Raw genomic sequence first — 27,057 nt, 5'->3', positions numbered from 1 at the left:
ATCTTGTCTCCTCAGTGTTGTTGAATTTAAGATGGAAGAAAGCATGAAGAAGGCGGCCGAGGTTCTGAACAAGCATAGTCTCAGTGGAAGACCTCTGAAAGTGAAAGAAGTAAGATTTAAATCTGCTCTGTCTTGGTTTTTAAAGTGCTTGTTCATAATCTAATAAACTTTATGCTTGGCTAATTGGGATATGAAGTCACCGGAAGGGTAAGTACATAAAATAATAAACTAAAACCTCTGTATGAAATCAGTTCACCAGCTAAGATCTGGGCTGTCAAAACTTTTAATTGTAGGCATATGCTTTGCTTAACCTGAGGCATTGTTCTGAAATCCAGGTAAAAATGAACATGTGCATATTGGCCCAATTTAAAGTCTAGGTGTTGAATGTGACAATTCAGAACTGATTGACAAAAAGATAACAAGCAAAGGTGGCCATTGTTGCTAGTACACTTCTGTGTTTTGACTTGCAAAACATACATGTACTAAACCCCTCTGAATCTTTCCATAAATCTGTTCCAGAGAATGTTATGGAAGTGTTTGTAAAACGTGTGAATCTGAACACCAAGTAAGCATGTAGAGCAGAAGAATTTCTTCTCATGTCTTGCTTACAACACTGCTGCTAATACATCCTAGAATGTGTGGCTGTTTTTTTGCTACAGTGTCACACTGTTAACTCATATTTAGCTTATGGTCCGCTCTGACTCTCAGATGCCTTTTCGCAGTACTCTTTCCTAGGCAGTCATTTCCCATTTTGTATGTGTGCAACTGATTGTTCTACCTTAAGTGGAGTACTTTGCATTTGTCCTTATTGAATTTCATCCTATTTACTTCAGACCATTTCTCCAGTTTGTCCAGATCATTTTGAATTTTAATCCTATCCTCCTAAGCAGAATTGATGTTCTGTGGATTAATGGGTGACTGGGGTTAGCTTAGTGGTTTGAGCATTGGCTTGCTAAACCTAGGGTTGTGAGTTCAATCCTTGAGGGGGCCACTTATGGATCTGGGGCAAAAATCAGTACTTGGTCCTGCTAGTGAAGGCAGGAGGCTGGACTCGATGATCTTTCAGGGTCCCTTCCAGTTCTCTGAGATAGGTATATCTCCATATATTTGAATTTGTTTCAGCACAGGAGTTGGTGAAATTGCTGCCATCTGACTGCTGTCTGGTCTCTCACTTCAGTTACCAGTGATTAGTTGTTAACATAGAAAAATCCATCTTCCCAATTGATATTTATTAAGGCCCTTTACTGGAAGTCTTGTAGGCTGAATGAATGAACTAACCTTTAATTACTAGAGGGGTCTTTGCCATTTTGAATTCTGTATTTGTTGGAACACTCCCCCTTGTCAATTTCAATTTTTTTCTCATACACTAATGCAATGCTGCAGTGTTCAAATTACCATTCACTACAAGGAAGTATAGTATTGGAATTTAAAAAAGAAAAAAAAAACCTCCATAATCAAAACATTTTTAATTAGTATTAGCTTTTTAAGACCTGCATTCTATGCAACCGAAAATGTGGTCCAGAAATCACTGGTGGTCCAGTAAAAGATATCTCACCCACCTCTTTTCTGTCATCTCATTACATTTAGTTATTGTTTAGGCAGATTGGAGTCCAAACTACTATTGGCTATTAAGTGAACTTGGACAAATCACTTAATCATTTCTGCCTTAATTTCAAATCTGTAAAATGGTGCTAATGATACTTGTCCTCTAAACCATTTTGAGATCCTCAGATGGAAAGTGTTCTTGCCCTCCTTGAAGTCTGACTGTACAACTATTCTTTAGTAGGTAGCCAAGTCATTATGGAGACTAACAAGCTTTTCTATAGTTAACATTGAAGCTATTCTGGTAAGTCTTTTTTAACCACTTTCCCTAAGAATGCTAAAATCAAAGTAGTCCACCTGAAACCGTACACACTATATTTGTCTGAGTTAGATTTTTATGCTGAACAGGCAAGGTATTTTATAGCTCTGAAGGTTCCAAAGCTCAGCTAAGAGTCATTTTATTAAATTTCCCAATGTGCTTCTAGCTTTTTGTACCTCAGGAACAGATTTAGCTAAATCTCTGTAATATTTTACAAGCCGAAGAGCCCTTTCAAAACCAGTGAAAGACCGATATTACCACGAATACTAAAGCACAGTTAGAATCATAAAATATCAGGGTTGGAAGGGATCTCAGGAGGTCATCTAGTCCAATCCCCTGCTCAAAGCAGGACCAATTCTCAACTAACTCATCCCAGCCAGGGCTTTGTCAAGCCTGACCTTAAAGACCTCTAAGGAAGGAGATTCCACCACCTCCCTAGGGAACCCATTCCAGTGCTTAAGCACTCTCCTAGTGAAAAAGTTTTTCCTAATATCCAACTAAGCCTTTCCTCTGCAACTTGTGACCATTACTCCTCGTTCTGTCACCTGGTACCACTGAGAACAGTCTAGATCCATCCTCTTTGGAACCCATTTTCAAGTAGTTGAAAGCAGCTATCAAATCTCTCTTCATTCTTCTCTTCTGTAGACTAAATACGCCCAGTTCCCTCAGCCTCTCCTCATAAATCATATGCTCCAGCCCCCTACATTTTTGTTGCCCTCTGCTGGACTTTCCAGTTTTTCCACATCCTTCTTGTAGTGTGGGGCCCAAAACTGGACACAGTACTCCAGATGAGGCCTCACCAGTGTCGAATAGAGGGGAATGATCATGCCTCGATCTGCTGGCAATGCCCCTACGTATACAGCCCAAAATGCCGTTAGCGTTCTTGGCAACAAGGGCACACTGACTAATATCCATCTTCTCGTCCACTGTAACCCTTAGGTCAGGGGTCGGAAACCTTTCAGAAATGTATGTGCCGAGTCTTCATTTATTCATTCTAATTTAAGGTTTCGCGTGCTCAACCTTTTAATGTTTTAGAAGGTCTCTTTCTGTAAGCCTATAATATATAACTAAACTATTGTTGTATGTAAAGTAAATAAAGTTTTTAAAATGTTTAAGAAGCTTCATTTAAAATTAAACTAAAATGCAGAGCCCCCCAGACCAGTGGCCAGGGCCCAGGCAGTGCGAGTGCCACTGAAAATCAGCTCGTGCCGCCTTCAGTATGTGTGCCATAGGTTGCCTACCCCTGTAGAACTGCTGCCTAGCAACTCGGTCCCTAGTATGTAGCAGTGCATGGGTTTCTTCCATCCTAAGTGCAGTATTCTACACTTGTCCTTGTTGAACCTCATCAGGTTTCTTTTGGCCCAGTCCTCTAATTTGTCTAGGGTCCTCTGTATGCTATCCCTACCCTCCCAGCATATCTATCACTCCTCCCAGTTTGGTGTCCTCTGCAAACTTGCTGAAGGTGCAGTACATGCCATCCTCCAGATCATTAATGAAGATATTGAACAAAACTGGCCCCAGGACCGACCCTTGGGGCACTCTGCTTGATACCAGCTGCCAACTAGACATCAAACCATTAATCACTACCCATTGAGCCCAATGATCTAGCCAGCTTTCTAGCCACCTTATAGTCCGTTCATCCAGCCTATACTTCTTTAACTCGCTGGCAAGAATACTGTGGGAGACCATATCAAAAGCTTTGCTAAAGTTGAGCAATAACACATCCACTGCTTTCCCCTAATCCACAGAGCCAGTTATCTCCTCATAGAAGGCAATTAGATTAGTCAGGCATGACTTGCCCTTGGTGAATCCATGCTGACGGTTCCTGATCACTTTCCTCTCCTCTAAGTGCTTCAGAATTGATTCCTTGAGGACCTGCTCCATGATTTTTCCAGGGACTGAGGTGACGCTGACTGGCCTGTGGTTCGTCAGGTGGTCCTCCTTCCCTTTTTTAAAGATGGGCACTACATTAGCCTTTTTCCAGTCATGTAGGACCTCCCCTGATCACCATGAGTTTTCAGAGATAATGGCCAATGGCTCTGCAGTCATATCCGCTAACTCCTTTAGCACCCTCGGATGCAACGCATCCGGCCCCATGGACTTGTGCTTGTCCAGCTTTTCTAAATAGCCGTGAGCCACTTCTATCTCCACAAGGGGCTGGTCACCTCCTCCCCACACTGTGCTGCCCAGTGCAGTGGTCTGGGAGCTGAGCTTGTTCGTGAAGACAGAAGCATAAAAAGCATTGAGTACAGTAGCTTTTTCCACATCCTGTGTCACTAGGTTGCCTCCCTCATTCAATTGACTTAGTTACTCCAGTTTGCATGCTTTTCAGAGTGTGGATGGTTGGAGTGACTGGCAGTGAATCCAAATGAGTGGGTGTGGCTAGCCTTGAACAAGAGCAAGAAGGGAAGGCCATTTGAGGAACGCGGGGTCCTGAATGGAGAGAGCCATATGTGGAGCTAGGAGGTTGTCTGGGAGACCCTGGGGTTTGTCCCTGCATGGCTTGCAAGGTTTGTCGAGAGAGCTGTTATCGAGGAATCTCTTGAAGACTTTTTAAAAACTATATCTTAACCCAGAGTTAAAGTTGCAAGAATTTATCCACTCTGCCAGAAACCCTAAATAGTTGTGGTTGTCAAACTAGTGCTTGTCTGGAAATTACAAGCTAAGGAACCAGTTTACAAAAATACCCTGTATTGAAAAGTATGGAAACAAATTTCTAAAGGTATCCAAAGAATCCTATTTATTGGCTTTTAATCTCCTGGGTGGTGGGTGAATCAGTGGATAAAGTTGTCTGTTTCTAGTTGTCACTGTTAAAGGTAGAATTATATTCATTTAAGTGACTTAACTGAGCATTTATATGCCTTTGAATGTCTTGGGTTTTTTTAAACTGTATTTCCTCTCAAATTAACCTTTCTAGTCCCCCCAATCCAGTTAATTCTTTTCTGCATGTACTGCATTTTATTCCTCTGGTGTATAGCTTCCTATGCCCCTGTAATTTTGGGTTACGTGTGCACTAGTTCTCTTGTTCCATATTGTATCACAAGCTTGTACCTACAACTTGCTGTCCATGGTCTCCTATATAGATCTTCTTCATCGTGGCTTTCCCCCATGTTAATTTTTTTCTGGATTTTCTTCAGCTAGAAGCTTTCTTTGGCTTGTCTACACAAGGTGCTCAGTCAGCAGTACAACAGTATTGATGTAACTGCTCCAGTGGCTGAAACTCATTTAGACAGGGCCTCTATTCTGTACTGAATCTTAATTTCATGCCTCTCTGAGCCTGTTGTTCATCTGCACTGGTGTTCACGCTCTCTATTTAGTATCCTTTGCACGTGTAGCTTGCTGTTAACCCATGTTCTAGGTTATTTGAGCATTTATAATTTTGTATCCCAAGTACCTGAGTAGGTAGGTTTTACCTCCTTGCTATCTGGAATGTGCTGTCATTTATTGCCCTTCATGCTCCTTCAGACAGCTTTCAGTGAAACCCATATTCAGTTCAGTTTGAGGTTTTCAAGTGTGATTCTTGAGTCACCATGAGATTGTTCGTCTTAACTTTTTTCAAAAACAAGCAGTGAAGTGGTGCCTGATACAGGCTTCTGATTTACTTTTTACCGATGACTTTATTATTGAATCATGGGAGTCTTGCCATTAAGTCCCCCTGTGTTACTGGGTGTAAAGTGTGGCTCTGTAGTGTCCATATTGAGTTTAGTGAATTTTGCCATCTTGTTGAACATGTTACTCTTACTGTTTTGCAGGATCCTGATGGCGAGCATGCCAGAAGAGCAATGCAGAAGGCCATGGCAGCAGCTGGTGGCATGGGTATTGGCCCAGGACCAGGAGGCCCTGGAATGATCAACATACCACCCAGCATTCTCAATAATCCCAACATACCCAATGAGATTATCCATGCTTTACAGGCTGGGAGACTTGGAAGTACAGTATTTGTTGCAAATGTAAGTATGGTGTGATGTCTGGGCAGAAGATTTGGGATTTAACTGGATTAGGTACTGCTCTTCATTTGGAGAGCAATCTGCCAGGGATCAGGCTTTATTCTGGCAAATTTACTTACTTTGAGTAATCAGACTAGATGATCCTGATGGTCCCTTCTGACTGTAGTCTATTAATAGTGTTCTACTCTGTAACTAGTCCTATCATCTTCAGTTGGACTACCTGCTGAGGAAAGTACTACTTGACATGATGGGTAAGGTATTATCTTTTATTGGGCCAACTTTTGGCAAGAGATGCAAACTTTTGAGCTTACAGAGAGCTGTTGAGGTCTGGGAAACTCAAGGTCACAGCTAAATACAAGGAGGAACAGATTATTTAGAATAAGTAGTTAACACATTTCAAAGTACTGTTCAAGGAGAAATGGTCTGTTAACACCCCTCCAGTCACTGGGGGTAGGGGAGGGAATATAGTTATTGGAAATAGGTTGTTGTAATAAGCCATAAAACCAGTGTCTCTTCAGCCCCTAACTTTTAGGGTCTAGCAAATTTATGAATTTAAGGACCTCGGCTCGTCTTTTGAAAGTGTTGTGCAGGTTTCCTTTGAGGGTGTGGACTAATAGGTCAGATAGTGATCGCTTTGTGAAAGGCGTTCCCCTACGGGCAATATGGTGTTTCTTTTTTATCATTTTCCTGTGTGAGTTCATTCTAGAGCATGGTGATTGGTTTATTTGTTCAGGCATTTATTGGGTCCTCTTCACCTTGAATGATCCCTTGAAATGTTTTAACTACTTATTCTAAATAATCTGTTCCTCCTTGTGTTTAGCTGTGCCACTGAGTACATTTCCAGACCTGAAGAAGAGCTCCGTCTAAGCTGGAAAGCTTGTCTCTCTCACCAACAAAAGTTGGTCCAATAAAAGACACACACCTTGTATCCTGGGACCAACACGGCTATAACAATGTTGCCTACATATTTGACATGAGTTGGGGTGACAGTATCATGCCTGAGATGAAATGCAGTATTCACGTGACATACAGCCAAACAGTGCACATTCCGCATAATGACACCTCAATACTGCACCTGCATTGAATCTCCAGACTACTACATTACAGTATAAAGAAACATATCACTTTATTGGGGGAGGTATAGCTTGGTGGTTTGAGCATTGGCCTGCTAAACACAGGGTTGTGAGTTCAATCCTTGAGGGGGGCCATTTAGGGATCTGGGGCAAAATCAATACTTGGTCCTGCTATTGAAGGCAGAGGGCTGGACTCAATGACCTTTCAGGGTCCCTTCCAGTTCTATGAGATAGGTATATCTCCATCTTATTTATTTATCATCATAGAATACTTCTTGCTGTGCACTTACACTGTAGCAAAACTCAGTAACTCAGTTAAAGGGTATTCTATCACTAATACTGATCAGCGGGAATCTTCTGGAGTTAAGGTACTCACTATGCATGAACGGCTTGTATTCACTTTGCTCTGGTTTGAAACTTTCATAGCTGACTATCTTTGAGTTAACACTTTCTGCCATTTTTGCAAAGATTATTGAATTTATTCTGAAATCTACAGCACCTAGTTCAGGAAGCTTTCAGTAAACAATATTTGGGGCTACTTGTTGGGAGAAACATTACAGAACATTTCAAACTGTGTTTTTCTTTCAGTTGGATTACAAGGTTGGCTGGAAGAAACTGAAGGAAGTGTTCAGCATGGCTGGGGTGGTTGTTCGAGCTGACATACTAGAAGACAAAGATGGCAAAAGTCGTGGAATTGGCACTGTTACTTTTGAACAATCTATTGAAGCTGTTCAGGCTATATGTATCCTTTCTGAAGAAATTCTGCAATAGTGAAGCAAAGACCCTTAAAATGAGGTTTTCCTACGTACCAGAGAAGACTTCCAGTGCATCATGTCCCATCTGATTCCTCATGTGAAAGCAAATGGCAGACTAGTAGAATTGGCATTAGTTAAGAAACTCTGATAGTGCTTCTGTCTCTCTCACACTGAAATTAAGCACCATCATCTTGCCTCATGGTAATACATTGGCACCGGGTCATAGACACTGAGGAAACCGGTGAAGAAACCTGGGTGTAAATGAAACTTTATTTTTGTCTAGCTTAAGTAAACTGTTGACTTGAGGAAACAAGAATGTATTGGAAAGGGGCTCCATTTTGGAACAACATATTGCATATCTTTGGCTGGAAATGTACACAGCTGCCTCTTAGGTGTACCTAATAATTAAACACAATATAGATTTGCTAGAGGGGTTTATTTTAAATCCCTTTACGGATGACCAGAGAGGGAGATTGAGGGAGAAAGGTTTGTGGCATTCCCTGTTTTATGATGTATGAAGGTCTGGACCTTTTTAAATGTACTTGCTTTTTATACTGTAAACTCTGGTCCTGTCTACTTTCACTTTCTTGGAAGACAGCTAATAAATGTGATAATCACAGATGCCAAGCAAATGGTCTTGATGCTGAGGGGAAACAAATTTTTATTCATATTTTTTCTCTGTGAGCACTTGTAGCAAATAAAGGAAGAGAGAATTTTACAATTCAACTTTTCAGTTAAAGGCGGAGCATTCAGAGTACTGTCTTCCAAATCAGGCATCCAGAGAAAAGGGGAGACACACGATTTGATAGCTATGATGTTTTTAAGCTGATTCACAATGGGAGGGTGGATTAGAGAATGGGGTATATGTCAGGAATGAGGCTCATATAAGACAAAGTACTCTAGCATCTTATAGTAGAGGTACATGTGTCAAAATGGACATGTCGGAGGTTGAGTTTCAGGCCTGAGCAAAGCTGCTAAAGTTTCTGGAGTAGAGTTGATGTTCGGAGAAATTTAAATTGTCTTCTGGCTTTCAAATGCATAGTTTTTAATGATACATAATGTCTTGCAAATTTAAGGTGCCACCAGTACTCTTCATTCTTTTTGCTGATACAGACTAACACGGTTACCACTCTGAACCTGTCATAATGTCTTAAAGACTCTTTTGGTTAGGATTAAATGTTTATAATCTTAATTTTTCCCAACCAAAAAACACTGATTAAGATACCTTTGAAACTTCAGCTGATGGATTTTAAGTTCCAGGGAGGGAGAGCAAGGATGGCCAGACCATGCTTCAGAGGGAATGGATGGAACAGGGCAATTATTGAATGTTCCATCTCCTGTCATCCAGTCCCAGCTTCTGGCAGAAGTTTAGAGACACCCAGAGAGCAGTGATGTGCTCCTTAACATCGTGGCTTATAGCCACTGATGGACCTATCCTTTATGAACCCAGCTATATTTTTGTGCTTCACAACATCCCCGGCAGTGAGTTCCACAGATTGTGTGTTGTGTGAAGAAGCAGTTCCTTATGTTTTAAACAATTTCATTGGGTGACTCCTGGGTTCTTGTGTTTATGTGAAAGGGTAAATAACACTTCCTTATTGACTTTCTCCGTTACACTTATGATTTTATAGATGTCTCTTTTCTCCCATTAGTCAACTCTTTTCTGAACTGAACAGTCAGTCGTTTTAATCTGTCCTTATGGTAGCTGTTCCATACCTCTAATCACTTTTGCCCTTCTCTGTACTCTTCCAATTCTAATATCTTTTTTGAGATGGGACGGTCAGAACTGCATGCAGTATTCAAAGTGTGGGTGTACTATGGATGTATGTAGTGGCATTGTGGTATTTTCTGTCTTCTTTATTCATTTCCTAATGGTTCCTAACATTGTTAACCATTTTGACTTCTGCTGCACATTAAGCAGGTGTTTTCAGAAAACTATCCACAATGACTCTAAGATCTTTCTTGAGCCATAAAAGCTAATATAGCCCTCATCATTTTGTATGTGTAGTTAGGATTGTTTTCCAGTGTGCATTACTTTGTATTTATCAATATTGAATTAATATGCCATTTATTGCCAGTCACCCAGTCTAGTGAGATCCCTTTGTAACTCTCCACAGTCAGCATTGGATTTGAGTAATTTTTTGTTGTCTGCAAACTATGCCACTTCACTGTTTACCCCTTTTTCCAGGTCAATTATGAATTTGTTGAACGGCACTGGTCCCAGTACAGATCCTTGTGGGGGGGACTCTGGTATTTATCTCTCGCCTCTATGAAAACTGAGCATTTATTCCTACCCTTTGTGTCCTATCTCTTAACTAGTTACTGATACACAAGTTACCAGTTATTTATTCCATGGCTGCCTATTTTGCTTAAGAGCCTCCGCTCTGTGGGGTGGGGTTGATACACTGCCAGACATTAACAGCAGTACAACTTCAAACTTTAAGTTCTTTTTAGCAGTAAGATTTTTGGACTAATATTTTGAAAAAAACATCCTTAACTTAAGTATTAGCAATGTTCAACGGGCAGCTGCTTTTTGACAGACCAATGCATGTAAAAATGGTAAGTATATTCACAGTCCTCTTACTGTGTAATGTGATATCAGAACATGTGTTGGATATCTCATGGCTGGCATTCAAACTGTGGTCCATGGAACACTCACAGATTGAGAACCAAGCAATGTGTTAATCTGGTGTGGCAGAGGAAGGCAAGGAGAGAAATGGAGGTCAACTGTGAGGATTGTTTCGTCACATTTAGTTTGTAGGATGAAATGTGAGAGGTCATCAGACTCGTTAAGCACTCAGAACTCTTCACCATCATGCTGCTGCTTCAAAACCCAGCCTAAACACATAGGAAACACAAGCAGCTACCATAGAATGATTGTGTGGCAGCATAACAGAGGCAAAGGATCAAATGAATCTGGATTTTGAACTAGTTTCATCACTCAAAGCTGGAATAACATTTTGTTTACTGGTACATATGTCTTATGGATAGGATTGCTATTTGTAGAGCACTCTTGAGGACAGCGGCAATTGCTTTAACAGAACGCTTTAGTGCAGGTTAAAATAATTTTATTTACTCTATCAGCAAGCATCTAAACGATTTAAATGCATTTGTATTGTTAGTGTAGCTAAATGCAGATTTCCAAGTTTCCCCTATTGCTATTTCTCAAGTTGCATTGAGGAGGCTAAAGTGCCAGTGCCTTGCCCATAGAGAATTCTCTTCTCGGGTAATCCCCCAAAACGTAACTTCAGGAAATGGCCATATTTATGAATTCTGTACTTGGCAGTAAGTCCATAGTACAGTTGTGGACGTTGTTTGCCAGGAATTGTCATAGCTTTCAGAGGGTTGGTTCCATTAAAAGGTGCTGCCAGTAATCTCGTGTGGGATTTAATGCTGTTTAACTCTTTTCAGGATGAGCGAGCCTTTCCAAAGGGAGACTTCTTCCCTCCAGAACGACCCCAACAGCTTCCTCGTAAGTTTCTTTAAAACTGACACCTTGAATTTATGGCTTGCAGGAGTTCAGTTGGCTATACTGCAGGAATGGTGCGGGAAAGCCTCCCTGTCAAAGAGTGCCATAAAGCTGATATTGCTAGGTGAGGTGGGGAAGGGCTTTTATTCCAGGTACTCCCTAATACTCAAGGCAACAGGAGAGGTTAGCCTCTGTGGTTTGGGGATCCCTCAATCAGTTCTGGGTCAAAGGAAAGTCAAGATGGTGTCTGGAAACATTATGCCCCTTAAAGGAAGGAGGCTGGCTTTGTGCTTTGGATTCTATAGCATTCAAGGATCCACAGGGATGCATCTACAATCCCTAGTAAGTGCATCTGTATGTGAGAAGGAAGTTGGCTGTTTCCTTACCTTGGCTATTGAATGATCAAGAACAATACTCTAAAAAGGATGAGATGTTCCCCACTGGATTGCCACTGATCTCAAACGGAGGGGTGTTAACTTTTATATTAACTCATTTCTTATCCTCCATCATCCAGAAGTAAATGTTCATTCTTTTTTCCATCTTGCTGTTTAGAAGACTTTCAGCTCTTGCATTAGGGCTGACCTTTGAAAGTACCTAAATGGGGATTGGGAGGGAGATGCTTGAGGAAGTAGAGAGGTGGTATTGCACCACCTATCATCGCTATTTCAGATCCAACTTGAGAGCTTCGAGAGTTCCCACTTATTCAAGTGCTAGAAATACAGACCCAAGAGTGGGAATCCACTGAGATCTTCAGAACAAAATAGAAACTTTATCACTTTAAGAACAAAGCTTGCTATCATCTCTGCCCCTCCCCAAAAAATTACTTTTTTCCTCTAGATGGGCTTGGTGGCATTGGCATGGGATTAGGACCAGGAGGACAGCCTATTGATGCAAATCATTTAAACAAAGGCATGGTAATGCCCAACATGGGACCTGGAGGTAAGAAAATCAAACTTCTTACTGTGTCTTTTCACTTACTAAGTCTTTTTCCTAGCTTTTCATATGACCTAGGGTTGCTTCATTCCAGTAAAGAGAACCCAAAACGTGCTTCAAAAAATCCAGACTGCTGAAGTATTTTTCCTCCGTGATTATCCAAACTAGAGTGACTTTATGTACCACCTTAAATTCTAAATGAATAGATGGAACATCACGCTCACATACCACCCATGGTACATATACCACACTTTGGGAACCCCTGGCCTAGTACATGTCTCATTTTCTGGTTCTTGTACACGAGGAGCAAACAGTACAAGGAGATGTTAAACTTTCAAAGTAGTCTTCTATTGAAAACTTCTTAATGAGTTTGGAAAGCCTTTTGATTTCAGAAATCTATATTTAGACCTCTAACTCCTTGATACAGTGTTCCCTCTAATCAGTGTTCCTCTATGGTAATATTCTGAAGTGGGATTGTTTGTGCTTCGGTCAGGCTTTCTTTTTATGTCCAGTAGGGAAGTGGCACTTCACCTGAAGCTATAATGCTTCTTGTCAAAATAGAACACAGAAGTTCCAAATCAGATACCTGAAGGTGTTGCATTTCAAAGTATTGTCATAATTTGTAAGTGATTTGTGGCTTCCTACTAAATACCAAACATCAGTAACTGATGATTTCACCTCCATTTAGAATCCATAATTCTAAGTTGCCTGGAAAATGAATACTGGATTTATTACATGCTACTGTGAAAGAACCAATTATGAAGTTGCATTTCTAACAACTTTCAGTTTGAGTGTACTCATGATTTTTCTGCTGTTTTGTCCTTTTAGAAAGGATTCCATGTCATTTTCTCCCCAAAGAGCTCTTGTTAGTAGATCCGCTCATTCACTGCTTTTCTCAGTATAAGCTTTTAAACCAAAATCTAAGTCCGCATTCCTGCAAAGTAACTTGAGAAGCTGAAACATCAGACTGATTGTCTTCATGTGTAATTCCATCTATAAATAAAGCTTTCTTTTTTTATTTTGAGGAATGGGAATGGAAGGCATGGGCTTCGGAATAAATAAAATGGGAGGTAAGCTACTGTATATGCATTTCTGAAGTGCAAATAGCTTTTTCATATATAGATGTATCTTTATCTGTCTTTGGTATTAGCTAACATTTACGTAGGCTAACATCTCCCTGGAAATACCTTAATTTAGGAACAATAAAGCCAGATAAGCATTTGTTTACTTGGAAACAGTCACTGAGTCAGTAGTGACCCTTGTTTTTAAAGCAGTAATAAATTACCATATGTTGTGCTAATAGGTATTGTGCTCCTGGAGGGGTGAGATTTTCAGATGAAATATAAACCAAGATGTTAACCAGTTTTGACTCTTAACTGCTGCTGGATATTTACAAAAGTTAGAGCATGGGCTTGTGGCCATATTCCATCTTGAGACTAAACTGAACAGTTCCATTACAAGGAATTTCTTGTTAATGATAATTTTAATTTTGTAAACATTTCCTTATGCCTCCAAGGTGTACCGTTTCGAGATGGCATTTTACATGTGGCTGCTTTTCCTAGAATATTCCTAGCAATATTACCAAAGAGTAAATAGGTGGAATAACACATTCTGATCTAGTGTGGTGACTTATTTGAAATGCTCTTTTTAATGTCACCTTTATCTTAGAAATACTATAATTTGTTTCAGGAATGGAGGGTCCTTTTGGTGGCATAGACAACCTGGGTCGCTTTCCATCTGGAATGAATATGGGAAGAATGAGTGGTGAGGCACTGATTCCTACATTATATACCCCCAGCCTCAGTAAATGTCTTGTCTTGTCATGGAACTCTTCAAATTTGGATGGTCTAATTGGATGAGTAATGATTGGCAATCCTGTTGGAGCACTGTATGCTGTAAGGCTACCTACAAAAGAAAGGAAAAGAACACATTTCCTTTATATTGTGTAAAGAGAACCTGAAAGCTTTATTTTTTTGCTTGTTTTTACCACTAGCCATAACAGCCGTGTCAAGTTAAACTTTTTGTAATAGGTCTCCCTGGAAAAAACTGGAGTTTTCTCAATCTTTTCTTGTTGGAATGGGAGTGATGCATCTTCAACAAATCTCATTTTTCCACTTGTTAAACATTTCAGTTAAAGATGCCAACAAACAGTTCCAACTACCTTGATTAAAAATTCCTTTCCCCGCTCAGGTTTCACTTCTGATAGCCCTTTTTACTCAGTTCCCTAGTCTTCTGGGATGGATAAGACCTTACCTTCACATGTAAATAAAATTAGGGAAACCCTTGAGTTTTGAGAAGTGACTCAGCCTTTCTTTATTCATCATGAGGAAGCAAAAATGATCACAATCAATCTTTCCTTTGCAGAGTCACACTTAAAAATAAACACTTGTTTGCTCTTATGGGGTATGAAACAGCCTAAAATTTCCAGAGCTTTTCCTGACAACTTTCTAACACTGAAATCCTAACTTTGAGGAAAACTTGGCTGGCTCTTGAGATGACCTGGATAGAGTGATATTACAGTTGTACCTGAAAAGGTCTGGCTCCCTCCTCATCGTTAGTAGGTTGAGAGAGGAGTGTTGATGTTCTGTTAAGGGACAGAGCAGGAGCTTAAGTTAGTCCTATGTAATCCATAGATACATGTCCTCCACACACCTTGCCAAGATCTGCTAGGAAAAGGAAGTGCAAGGATCTGAAATTTCTGTGTGTGTGTATGTAAAAGCAAGCAAACAAAACTCCACGTGTGTGGGGGTCTATATCTCTACGAAGCAGTACATGGCAAAACACTTGTCTCTTGTAATATTTTAGGAGGTGAACTGTGAAACATGTTCTCTTCAAAATGTCTAAGTTGCCCTGGAAATATACTAAATTAATACTTTCTGCAGAGATGGATCGTGCGATGAGTGGAGGATTTGACAGAGACTTTGGAAGAAATGAGATGGGAATGTCTCGTAGTTTTGGAGACACCCTGGACAGGGGAATAGGTAAGCAAACGAAGGCTGTTTTTGTGCTATGGGCTATTCATCTGAATTGTGCTCACAATAGTGACAAGTAATGTTTGGAATAATCTCTTCTGCTGTGGTATGAGAATCTAGTTGCAACTTTGACTAAAATTTAGTGTACTCCCTAAAATGTATTTGAAACCATGCCTTTTGAGAAACTAAGGGTACATCTATAGTATGAAATTAATTCAAAGTTATTTTATTTGAATTTCCTGAATCAAGTTCATATATTCGATGTTGTGTCTCCATAAAGTGCATGAATTCGGCGGAGTGCGTCCACAGTACCGAGGCTAGCATCAAATGGCGAGTGTTGCACTGTGGTAGCTATCCCACAGTTCCCGCAGTCTCTGCACCCATTGGAATTGTGGATTAAGCTCCCAATGCATGATGGGACAGAAACATTCTCGTAGGTTTTTCTGGGTGTGTGCTGTCACTCGCTCCTCCCTCCGTGAAAGCTATGGCAGATGCCATGCTGCCAGCAGACTTTTCCGCCACTTTTTCCATGTTGTCTGTCCTGGGCTCCCATGGAAGCTACAGAAGGCAACAATTCCCTGCCGTTTCTCGGCCATCGTGAACAGAGCCGCACAGCTTCTGCCACAAACTCTGCTCTCACCGCTTTTTCCATGTTGTTGGTCCTGGGCTCCCGTGGAAGCTACAGAAGGCAACAATTCCCTGCTGTTTCTCGGCCATCGTGAACAAAGCCGCACAGAAAGTGGCGGAAGCTGTCCTGGGCTCCCGTGGAAGCTACAGAAGACAACCATTTACCACCTTTTATTGGCCATCTTGAACCGAACCGCTCATTTCGTGCCCTTTTTCAGGATTACCCGGGCAGGCGCCATTGCGCGGCAAACATGGAGCCCGCTCAGATCTCTGCTGCAGTTTTGACCATTGTAAATACCTCACGCATTATCCAGCAGTATGTTCAGTACCTGCAAAACCGGACGAGGAAGCAACAGCGTGATTACTATATTGATGAGGACATGGACACAGACGTTCCTAGATGCACGGCATGTGGTGATTGGGAGATCATGGTGACATTGGGCCAAGTTCATCCCGTGGAATGCCGATTCTGGGCCCGGGAAACAAGCACAGACTGGTGGGACCACATAGTGTCACAGGTCTGGGATGATTCCCAGTGGCTGTGAAACTTGTATGCGTAGGGCCACTTCCATGGAACTTTGTGACTTGCTGTCCCCTGCCCTGAAGCGCAAAGACACCAAAATGAGAGCAGCCCTCACCATTGAGAAGTGAGTGGCCATAGCACTGTGGAAACTTGCAACGCCCGACAGCTACTGGTCAGTCGGGATTCAGTTTGGAGTGGGCAAATCTACTGTAGGGGTTGCTGTGCTTCAAGTAGCCAACACAGTCTTTGAGCAGCTGCTATCAAGGATAGTGACTTTGGGAAATGTGCTGACCACTGTGGATGGCATTAATGCGCTGGGGTTCCCTATCTGCGGCGGGGCGAGAGACGGAACGCATATCCCCCTCTTGGCCCCAGCACACCGTGGCAGCCAGTACGTAAACTGCAAGGGGTACTTTTCCATGGTGCTGCAAGCACTGGTGGATCACAAGGGACATTTCACCAACATCAACATGGGATGGCCTGGAAAGGGGCATGACGCTCACATCCTCAGGAACTCTGGTCTGTTTGAACAGCTGCAGGAAGGGACTTCCTTCCTAGACCAGAAAATTTGCTGTTGGGGATGTTGAAATGCCTGTAGTTATCCTCGGGGACCCAGCCTACCCTTTAATGCCATGGCTCCTGAAGCCGTACACAGGCACCCTGGACAGTAGTAAGGAGCAGTTCAACTATAGGTTGAGCAAGTGCAGAATGGTGGTGGAGTGTGCTTTTGGCTGTTTGAAAGGGTGCTGGCACAAGTTTACTGACTTGGTTATATTTCAGCACAACCAGTATTCCAAGTGTAATTGCTGCTTGTTGTGTGCTCCACAATCTCTGTGAGCGTAAGGGGAGACTTTTATGGCGGAGTGGGAGGTTGAGGCAACTTGCTTGGCTCCAGTTTCACACAGCTAGACAACAAGGTGATTAGAAGAGTGCAGCAGGGCACGCTGTGCATCAGAGAAGCTTTGAAAGCCAGTTTCATGACTGGCCAGGGTACGGTGTGACAGTTGTTTGTTTCTCTTTAAGTTACCCTCGCCTTATATATATGAAAAGAAATAAACTCAAAATTGTTTTAAAAACTGTTCTTTATTATTTGATGCATAACATAGGGGGATTGGGTTAGGGGGTTGGAGGAGGAGGGAAAAACAAGTCGAGAAACCAAATCAAAAGTTCGCATATGCCAGCTTTCTGGTGCTTGGGCGATCCTCTGAGGTTGAGTGTGTGGTTCCCCGAAGCTCCCCCCTTGTGTTCTTGGGCATCTGTGTGAGGAGGCTATGGAACTTGGGGAGGAGGGAGTTTGATTATACAGGGGCTGCAGTGGCAGTCTGTTGTCTTGCTGCCTTTCCCGCATTAGATCCACCATACAGCGGAGCATGTCAGTTTTTGCTCCCCCATGAGCTTGACTATAGTGTCCTGCCTGCTCTCATCGCGCGCCCCTCCTCTCTTCGTGTTCCTGTAATGCTTTATGGGACTCCGCAATTGTTTGCCTCCATGCATTCAGCTGGGCCCTATCAGTGCGGGAGGACTGCATGAGCTTGGCAAACATGTCTTCCCAAGTTCGTTTTTTCCGCCTTCTAACCTGGACCAGCCTCTGGGATGGAGTAGATGGAGGCCACATTGAAACACTTGCACCTGCGGAAGGAGAAAAAGGGAGGGGGTAGTATTTTAAAAAATACACTGCGAGAACAAAGGGGGCACTTTGGTGTAAGTAAGCCATCACACACAGCCAGGCAACAGAATTCATCTTGCAGGCAGCCCCTAGGGGCACGCAGGGTTCTGCTTCTTCTACATTCATTTCAATGCTTTCAAACGGCTGGGCCCCCTTTCCCATAGCAAGCAATGCCTGGTGGATTTGCCATATAAAAGGAGGGCCTGGCCTGCAGGCTTTCTGGGATGATCACTGCACACAACCACCCCCCGCCCGGCTCCAATCAGGCTCAGAGCAGGGATGAGTGATTTACTCTAAACGCGAACAACCCAGCACCGCTGGGTTTCCCCCACCGCGTGGCTCCGATTAAACTCTCATTCACGAGAAGTACCTCCAGGGTCATGGAACAGGAGCCCGCCTTGGGAGTGAGGGGAGGCTGTTGGATCCAGGCTGTTGGATCCTGGCTGGGGGGTGGGGGTGGGGGAAACGGATTCCCCACTTGCTCCCTGTGCACTATCATCCTCCTCCTCCTCCTTTGTCTTCCAATGTCTCTTCCTTCTCTCTCCGTGCAGTTCCCCCCTTGCAGGTGTCCACAGACAGTAGTGGGGTAGTGGTGGCATCACACCCCCCCCCCCAATTGCATGCAGCTCACGGTAAAAGCGGAATGTATGGGGCTGTGACCCAGAGCTCCTGTTTGCCTCCCTGGCTTTTTGGTATGCTTGCCTGAGTTCCTTGATTTTTTTGTATAACACTGCTCTGTGTCCCTGGAGTAGCCTCTTTCCGTCATGGCCCCGGAGACTTTAGCGTAGGTGTTTGCGTTCCTCTTTTTGGAACATAGTTCTGCCATAACAGACTCATCTCCCCAACATGTGATGAAATCTAGTACCTCACGTTTGGACCATGCTGGGGCTCATCTTCGAATCCGGGACTGTTAGATCTCCTGTGATGGTGGATTCTGCCTGGTCGCCTGTGATGGTGGACTGTGTTGATGGTCGACTGTGCTAATGGTGACCAAACAGGAAATGAAATTCAAAAGTTCCTGGGGCTTTTCCTGCCACCTTCCTAGTGCATTGGAGTTGAGAGTGTTGACCAGAGCGGTCGCAAGGGAGCATCCTGGGATAGCTCCCGGAGGCCAATAACGTTGAATTACGTCCACAATACCTTTAACCCAGGATTACGATCTCGATTTAAGCACTACTCCACTTGCTGAGGTGGAGAACAGAAATCGAATTAAAGAGCCCTTTAAATTGGGAAAAAAAAGTTTGGTCATGTGGACAGGATCTTTTTTTTTTTCTGAAATAACTCAGCTAATTCCGAAATACCAGGCTAGTGTAGACCAGGCCTAAGTGTTCTCATGAGCTGTATGGGAGGTATCCAGACTGAGTGGTTCTTCAAGTGATTACATGTGTGCATTCTGCACACAGTCAGTCATAGGGAATTTTTCCCTCAGTGGTACCTGTTGGCCTGACTCAAGTGCTCTCTGCTGCTGCACACCATTATGTGCTGGTATAAAGAGCCACTGTACTTCCTCCTTACCACCTAAGACCGCTCTCATTACCTGTTCACCGTGCTACTTTTGGCCTGTCAGCAGCTTGTTGTGTTTTTAGAAAAGTATGACAGTGGTAGCTGCTTTTCTGAGGAGACTTCGAGTACAAGTCTACCCTGCCCTGGATGACTGGCTAGTCAGAGGCCAGTCCAGGGTTCAGGTACTGTCAAGTCTCTCTCATTTAGTCAATTTGTAAAACCCTGGATCTACTGATCCACTTAGAAAAAGCTACTTTGCCCAGATAAGAGGATAGAGTTCATAGGAGCAGTGCTAGACTCTACTCAGGCCAGAGCTTTCCTTCCCGATATAAGGTTCCAAATGGTTCGATTTCTTGTTGTTGATCTCAGTGCTTACCAGCTACAGCTCAAAACTGCCTGAGGCGCTGGGGCATATGACACATACATAGTTCAGCGTGCCAGCCTACATCTCAGGACTCTTCAGAGCTGTCTGACCTCTGTTTATTCATCAAATCTTCAACATCAGAACTCTCTGCTAAATGTGCCCTCTTGAGTATTGACTTCTCTAGACTGGTGAACAAACCTAGTCAGTGTTTGTGCAGGTGTTGCCTTTGTCCGCCCTCAATCTTTGCTGATGGACATGTCTGCCCTGGGGTGAGCGGCTCATCTGTTCCCCTCCATACTCAGGTTTTATGTCCCTCAAGGGGACCTCGCTCTATATCAGCAGCAGGGACCACGGAAAAGTCTGTTCTCTGACAACACAGTGGCAATCTTTTACTTCAGCAGGCAGGGAAGAGCTTGGTCTTCCCCACTGTGTCAAGGCAAGTCAGAAATGGAATATTGGAGCGCCAGTTCAATCATTCTTGAAGCCTCTTACCTTCCAGGGCACAGAATGAACGGGCAGACTGCCAAAGTGGATCATTTACGAGTCCGCCATAAGTGGTCTCTCGGACCAGATGTAGCCAGATGCATTTTCCAGAGAAGAGGAATCCTCACATAGGTTTACTTGCAACCAAAACCCAACAGGAAATGCCATCAATTTTCTATCTACCAGGTGGCAGTCCCATTTCCATCAGACACTTTCCTGATACCCTGGATAAACCTTACTATGCTTTCCCAATTCCACTCTTACAGTGTTGCTAAAGATCAAACTGGATCATGCCGTCTGTCACTCTTACAGTGTTGCTAAAGATCAAACTGGATCATGCCGTCTATGTTAATAGCCCCAGAGTGGCCCCGGCAGCACTGGTTCCCCACTCCCCTGGATCTGTCACTGGAGGCTGTGATTTTGTTTCCATTGGACCTAAACTTAATCTCACAAGATCACAGTCAGCTCTTGCACCCAAACCTATGGGCAGGAACTTTAAATTAACACCCTGGACACTCTATGGCTAAATCCTAGATGAGTCTGTGAACTTGCTGCAAGCAGATGACTTGTTGAATAGTAGAAAGTCCTCCATGTTGAAGTGGAAGTGGTTTTCTATCTTTTGCCAATGCAGTCCTCAGTTCAGCATCTTGTGGATAACTTACTGCACCTAAAACATCAGGGTTTGGCAATTCTCACTGAGTAGCGGTATCAGCTTTCCATCCTCACATGGACAAATGTTCTATATTTTCTAATGATATAACAATGAGATTTTTGAGGGTCCATCCTAGTCCATTTAGAGCTCATTGTTATGGCTCTAGTAAAATCTACCTTTTTTTTTTTTTTTTAAACAAACACATTCCCATTATTTTGAGATATACAGAGCTGGTATGTGGAAATCATTTCACACTTTCATAACATATCATGCATTGGATATGGCATCCAATCCCAGCGTAGTAGAACGATACTCTAATCCTTGTGCAAGTAGAACTCCACATCGCTCCATCCAATTTACTTGGTTGCTGCCAGACTGTCCCAAGAGTGGGAATATGCAGAGGACACTTGAAGAAATTGAGAGGTTACTTGTAACTGGAGTTCTGTGAGAGGGACTCTGCATATTCACACCCCCTCCCCCATTCCCTGTCCCTGTGGAGTCCAAATTTAAAATACCCTAATTTTTCTGCTGTCAGAGAACTCTGGTTACAAGTAACCAACCTTCATTTTAAATTAGTTCACGTGGTTAGCAGGTAGCTTTTAAACATCAGTGAAAGGATGTGAACCACTCTGATCCACTTATGTACTGTGTTTACCTTAGCTTATGTTAGTTGAAATTTTATAGTTAATAGTTTTTAGAATAAGTTTAGTTTAGATTTAGACTGGATCGTAAATTTAAAGGCAGCTTTATTGTTCAGTATGCACGATCCCAGTGTGAAGAAACACTAGTTCAAGCGGTGCAGCTGGCATCTCATGCACATATCGGATGTCTAAAATGATTCAGGGAGAACCATTCCCTGGCACATTGTGCTATCTGTACCACATTGGCACCTTAGGCCCAGAAAGAAAGACCAAATAAACTTCAGGCCCTTTTATTACTGTTTAAATTTTGTGGTGTACTATAATGCCAGTACTGTTTGCAAAAATGTCAGACTACATCAGCATCTCGTTCTTCAACATAATCATTCTTCAGAAATATTGGGAAGTTGTAAATGAGCCTGAGCCCAAACATGCCTTTTTTTCCCCTTTGAGCCACAGTCGGGTTCAAATTTGTCTTAAGATACAAATGAGCATGCAACATTTAAATACCATGAGCTTATCCCTTCGTAATCAAACACACCTGCTAGCTGAGACTACTCCCTAGGCACGAGCTGAAGATGTTCGCTGTCAGCAGTACAAATACCATATGTCAAGCTACAGTTGCTCAATAGATGGCAGTATGCTCTCACAAATGCAGAGAGTGCCTAATCCTACTCAGACAGTTGCCAAAAGTCAAACAGTTAAGTTTTGCTTCTCTCCACATTAAAAAGCTAAATATACTGCATGCTTTTGCCTTGGCAGTGAATACTTGCACTGGAATCTGTTGGATTTTGGCACCCCGGAGAAAGCTAAAACTATTGGCTTGCATCTGTATACCACTTCTGGCTGGCAGGAGCAGAGTCTATTCCAATCCTTTTGGGAGAAGGGTCTTGAACTCATTCTACACCCAGCAACTAGCTACCTCACTGCCCAACCCCAATATCTGCTAGTGCTTGAGCAGGCTTATGTTTTGACAGCTGAAGTTACACTTAAGTTGTTGATGTGAGCTGTGAACACAAATCCAACTACTGTTCTTTTGAATTTGCAAACGGCTTCAAACACTGCATCTCTTTAACACTTGGTTCACATTTGAAAGCGCTATGTGTAAGGGCTAGAAACTTGACTTCTCATTTAAAAAAAAATCTAGGTTCTCAAGCACAGTTCTGCTTCAGAATCTGCAACTAGGGAATGCACAGGACACTAACAAATTGTACAGTTTCAAACATCAAGAATATCCAGGTGCATCAAATTTAATATCCTCTTCACATGATCACAAATAATGAAGTCTCAATGTATTGTGTTCTAGGTGGAAGTGCCAGCATTCCTGGAATTGAGAGGATGGCACCCGGCATTGATCGTCTGGGTGCGGGAATAGAAAGAATACCTTCTGGGATGGGACATGGGATGGAGAGAGTAGGGTCTGAAATAGATAGAATGGGTCTTGTTTTGGATCGCATGGGTTCTAATGTAGATCGAATGGCCCCAGGAATTGATCGAATGGCCCCTCTGGGCATAGACCACATAGCTTCTAGCATTGACAGAATGGGCCCAACCATTGAGCGAATGGGTTCTGGTATAGAAAGAATGGGTTCTGGAATAGGTTTTGGTATTGATAGAATGGGTACTGCTATTGATCGTGTTAGTACAACTATGGACAGAATGGGCTCAGGAGTAGATCGCATGGGTTCTGGCATGGATAGGATGGGTCTAAGTATGGATCGTATGGTACCTGCTGGAATGGGAACTGGAATGGGTCAAGTTATAGATAGAATGCCAACTGGGCTAGATCGCATGGGGGCCACTAGTATGGACAGAATGGGATTGGATCGCATGGGGGCCACTAGTATGGACAGAATGGGATTAGATCGCATGGGGGCCACTAATATGGAGAGAATGGGGCCTACCATGGGGCAGGGAATGGGGGCAGGTATAGATCGGATGGGACTTGCAATGGGAAGCAGTTTTGAAAGAACAATGGACATGGAGCGTGGAAACTTCGCAGGCAGTTTTGCAGGCACTCTTGGAGGAACTGGAGGACCTGCAGCTGGGGTGGCCAGAAAAGCCTGCCAGATATTTGTGAGAAATGTGAGTAACACTTCCATAATCTAGGTAACTGCACAAAACTCTTGTGTTAGTGCTTAGAGGATGAAGAAATGCCAGGACTAAGTTGCATGTTTTGATGGCTTCAGTTAGACTAAGTATTTGTGTAGTCTTCATCAAATGTATTAATGCTGCACAGGGAACAGTTTTATAGAAGGTCTGAATTGAAAAATCTTTCTTTTAATTGCTACGAACTGGACACACAACCCTCCACACTTGTAAGTGCGGACAGTACAATGCTGTGTGTTCCATGTGTTTTATACTTGGGTGCTAGCAACTCTTAATTATTATATTGATAAACCATGGAACAGATACTCAGTGAGTGACTGACTGCTTTCTTTCTCCAGCTTCCTTTTGATTTCACATGGAAAATGCTGAAGGACAAATTTAATGAGTGTGGTAAGTTACTTTATACTACTGAAGAACCTCCACACAACCTTACTGTAGGACAAAATCATTATGTAACACATGATTCAGAGAATTTGATAACTTAAACTGCTGCCTGTACTACTTAACCAAAACTTCATACAAACCTAGGAAAATATTAGATATTAGCAAAAACTTACACAGTCCTCAACTGTGTCAGGTTTTTATCCTCCCCAATAATTGTGCCTTCTAGTGGCAATACTCTCCTCCAAAAGTAACACGCAGTAATTGTACATCTTTCCTGCAATAGTTGGAGACAGCCTGGGTACATCAGGCTTACTAGTAATCCCATCCCTACTAGTAACTGTAAATAATTTTTTCTTACAGGAGTTTAATAGATCAGACAATTCTAAGTACTCCTTTAATGCAAAACTGTAGCGTAAATATGCCCTACTAAAATAGAGACTTTCTTCTGTAACATTGAGCCATGAACCCAGGATTCCACTTGCTGGTTATAGGTTAATGCCAACATTCCATGACTCTTCTTCACTCTAAAACTCTAGTCCAGTGTCTTACCAGATTCATCCAATAAAAGATTAAATTGAAATCTAACCGAATTCCTTTAATCTTTAAATCATCTCCAGTAATGTAACACTAAAGTGAAAGGAGGAAATGGCTTCATTTACAAGTGTTCATTATGTACATCATGGGGTCTCAACATGGGAGAGGGTGGCAAGTCTCAAGTAGGTCCACAAGGACTTGTCTTTTGGACCAGATGGGAGGCAGATTCAGAAATTCTTCCTCTTATTATGCAGAGGAAAAGTATGGAAAAGATTGAGAACTGCTGGCACAGATGATATGCCTTCCATGTAGAAATATTTCAGAACATAAATTAAGTTTAGAACCATTCAGTTGTCACGTATTTTCCCTGCTGTGCTGTAAGGATTTCTGGATGTGGGTAGCTTGATCCAACAGATTAATCTTACAATGATGTGGCTCATGTATTTTTGCTGGAATGGCTTTGTAGGGATATCTGGGGAGGGGGATGCCAGATATGAAGCTGTTTGACAAGTTTGAGTTTTACTTACCTATAGTTAGTCCCATATGCTGACTCCTTGTTCGTTCCATCAGTGAATAACAGTAATACTGCACTGTGGCCTTCAGTACAAAATAGAGAGGAGCATCAATGCACCCTTCCTGTGAACTCCTTAAAAAGGGGGACAAGTCTTGTCTGGCTCTCTCAAAACTGAGTGTCAAGCTGCATCTTCTTAAAACTGGGAAATGCTTGAAAGGGGTGGATCAGTGGAAAGAGACAGATTCCAATCAAATATGTTAAGTGAGGCAAATGTTTAATTTTGAGAACAATCCTTTATATAAAAGTATGGTCAATCACACCTGAAATGTTTCTGCTGCATTTGACTCCAAGATATGTTCTAAATGTACATCTTTTTATCACTGTACTTGGAATGCTCTATTGGAGACCTTTCAGAGTCTTAATCACAAGATCATTTCAAGTAGGAACCTGGTTAGGTATTGAGCTTCATGCACTGATTTCAATACGCTAAACACAAACCCTTTTTTTGCAGGTCACGTGCTGTACGCAGACATCAAGATGGAGAATGGGAAGTCCAAAGGTTGTGGTGTCGTTAGATTTGAGTCCCCAGAAGTGGCTGAGAGAGCTTGCCGGATGATGAATGGGATACAGCTTCGTGGCAGGGAAATTGATGTGCGAATTGATAGAAATGCTTAAATTAGTTGCATTTTTAAACACTGATACCAGATCTTTTGAATTTGTATTTTTCTTGTTAACCATTTTAATTTGACTGGATGTGAAGACATTACAAAATTCAGTTGCTTTCTGGAGTAATTTTAATTACTTTTTTTAACAAATGGATTTCCATTTTACTGTTTTGCATTGAAACTGCAATGTGCACAATCTTTTTTGTAGTTGTGGCATCTTGTTGACATTACAGATGTATATGGTATGACTTTGATAATAAATGCCAGTTACTGAAAGCTTTCAGTCATTGATGCATCAATTATTGGCAGCAAATATTATGCTTAACAAGTCTTGGTATAAATAGAGCAAGTAGTTCAGAAACCTAGAATGCATGTGCTGTGAAATATAGTTCATGTCTGGAAGCACCTAGGAATGTCTTAAACTAGCTTTTAAAACTTTCAAAGATGTGTGAGCACAACATGAGAACTTTAAAATAATCCTGGTTCTTGCACACTAGCCTCAATAGCTGAATGTCTTTGGAGAACAGGTGATCCCACCTCAGTGGATTTCACTCTTAGTCTCATGCTGGAAGCAGGAACCCACGTGGAAACTGCCATAGTTTCAAGAGACATCTTGTAACAGGATGATCTGTCCAAGAACTGCATTGTAGGGAACAGCATTTCTTGCCACTTCCTAGGCTTATTGAAGGGAGTTAGACCATGTTGCAGCAAGCTGTTGTTCCAACCGTACCCAGAGCAGAAAGGAAACCATTCTTTATTTCTGTCTAAGATATGAACTAAGTAGTGAAGTGTGATAGTAGCACAGCTAAAGCTAGGAGGTACTTCTAGTGCAGGGGTCCCCAACGCGGTGCCCGTGGGCGCCATGGTGCCCGCCGGGGCATTTATGTGTGCCTGCCTAGTGCCCAGCAGGGGAGAGAAGCGTGGCCCCACGCCTGCCAGGGACCGAGAACTCCAGGGCTGCGGGCACCACTGTTCTCTGTTCCTGGCAGGTGCAGGGCTCACCTAGTGCCCAGCTGGGGAGAGAAGCCAGGGCCCCGCACCTGCTGGGGACAGAGTGCTGCGGGCGCTGGTGTTCTCTGTCCTCGTGGCTTCTCTCAGGCTTCTCTCTGCACTGCCTAGAACTACTGCCAAAAAAAAAAACCCAAAACCGCTCCCCCTCTGCAGAATGGACCGAATGTGTTGGATATTTATTTTGTAAAAACGCCTTAGTTTTTCTTACAGATAGATAAAAAAGAGCAAATTCACATGGTAAGGTGATAGAGTAATTGCTGAATAATTTAATACCTTTTTACATGTAAAATTACCCTTTTATCTTATGGATTCATATATTATGTAATATTGTTTTTTGCATTATTTAATGTACAAATACAAAATAAGCCTTGAAA

The 27,057-nt window shown here is 42.4% G+C and overlaps 1 protein-coding gene across 4 annotated transcripts in view; it reads left to right on the top strand.

Moving 5' to 3' along the window:
• The window catches only part of HNRNPM (heterogeneous nuclear ribonucleoprotein M), a 55,919-nt gene extending 29,964 nt beyond the window's left edge, over positions 1–25,955 (top strand). For 3 of the 4 annotated variants that reach the window (XM_050933745.1, XM_050933747.1, XM_050933746.1), the window contains 12 exons: positions 16–109; positions 5,614–5,811; positions 7,470–7,623; positions 10,146–10,195; positions 11,048–11,108; positions 11,943–12,044; positions 13,064–13,108; positions 13,728–13,802; positions 14,921–15,019; positions 22,773–23,551; positions 23,914–23,965; positions 25,519–25,955. In XM_050933745.1, coding sequence (XP_050789702.1) covers positions 32–109; positions 5,614–5,811; positions 7,470–7,623; positions 10,146–10,195; positions 11,048–11,108; positions 11,943–12,044; positions 13,064–13,108; positions 13,728–13,802; positions 14,921–15,019; positions 22,773–23,551; positions 23,914–23,965; positions 25,519–25,682 — 1,857 coding nt within the window. In that variant the 5' untranslated portion in view covers positions 16–31 and the 3' untranslated portion in view covers positions 25,683–25,955. The remainder of the gene's footprint in view (positions 1–15; positions 110–5,613; positions 5,812–7,469; positions 7,624–10,145; positions 10,196–11,047; positions 11,109–11,942; positions 12,045–13,063; positions 13,109–13,727; positions 13,803–14,920; positions 15,020–22,772; positions 23,552–23,913; positions 23,966–25,518) is intronic. The other variant, XM_050933748.1, reaches the window with a different exon arrangement.
• The last annotated feature ends 1,102 nt before the right edge of the window (positions 25,956–27,057 follow it).

This window comes from Gopherus flavomarginatus, chromosome 24 (assembly GCF_025201925.1).
Source record: "Gopherus flavomarginatus isolate rGopFla2 chromosome 24, rGopFla2.mat.asm, whole genome shotgun sequence".
Lineage (NCBI taxonomy): Eukaryota > Metazoa > Chordata > Testudines > Testudinidae > Gopherus > Gopherus flavomarginatus.
This window is presented reverse-complemented; position numbering and strand designations above follow the sequence as displayed.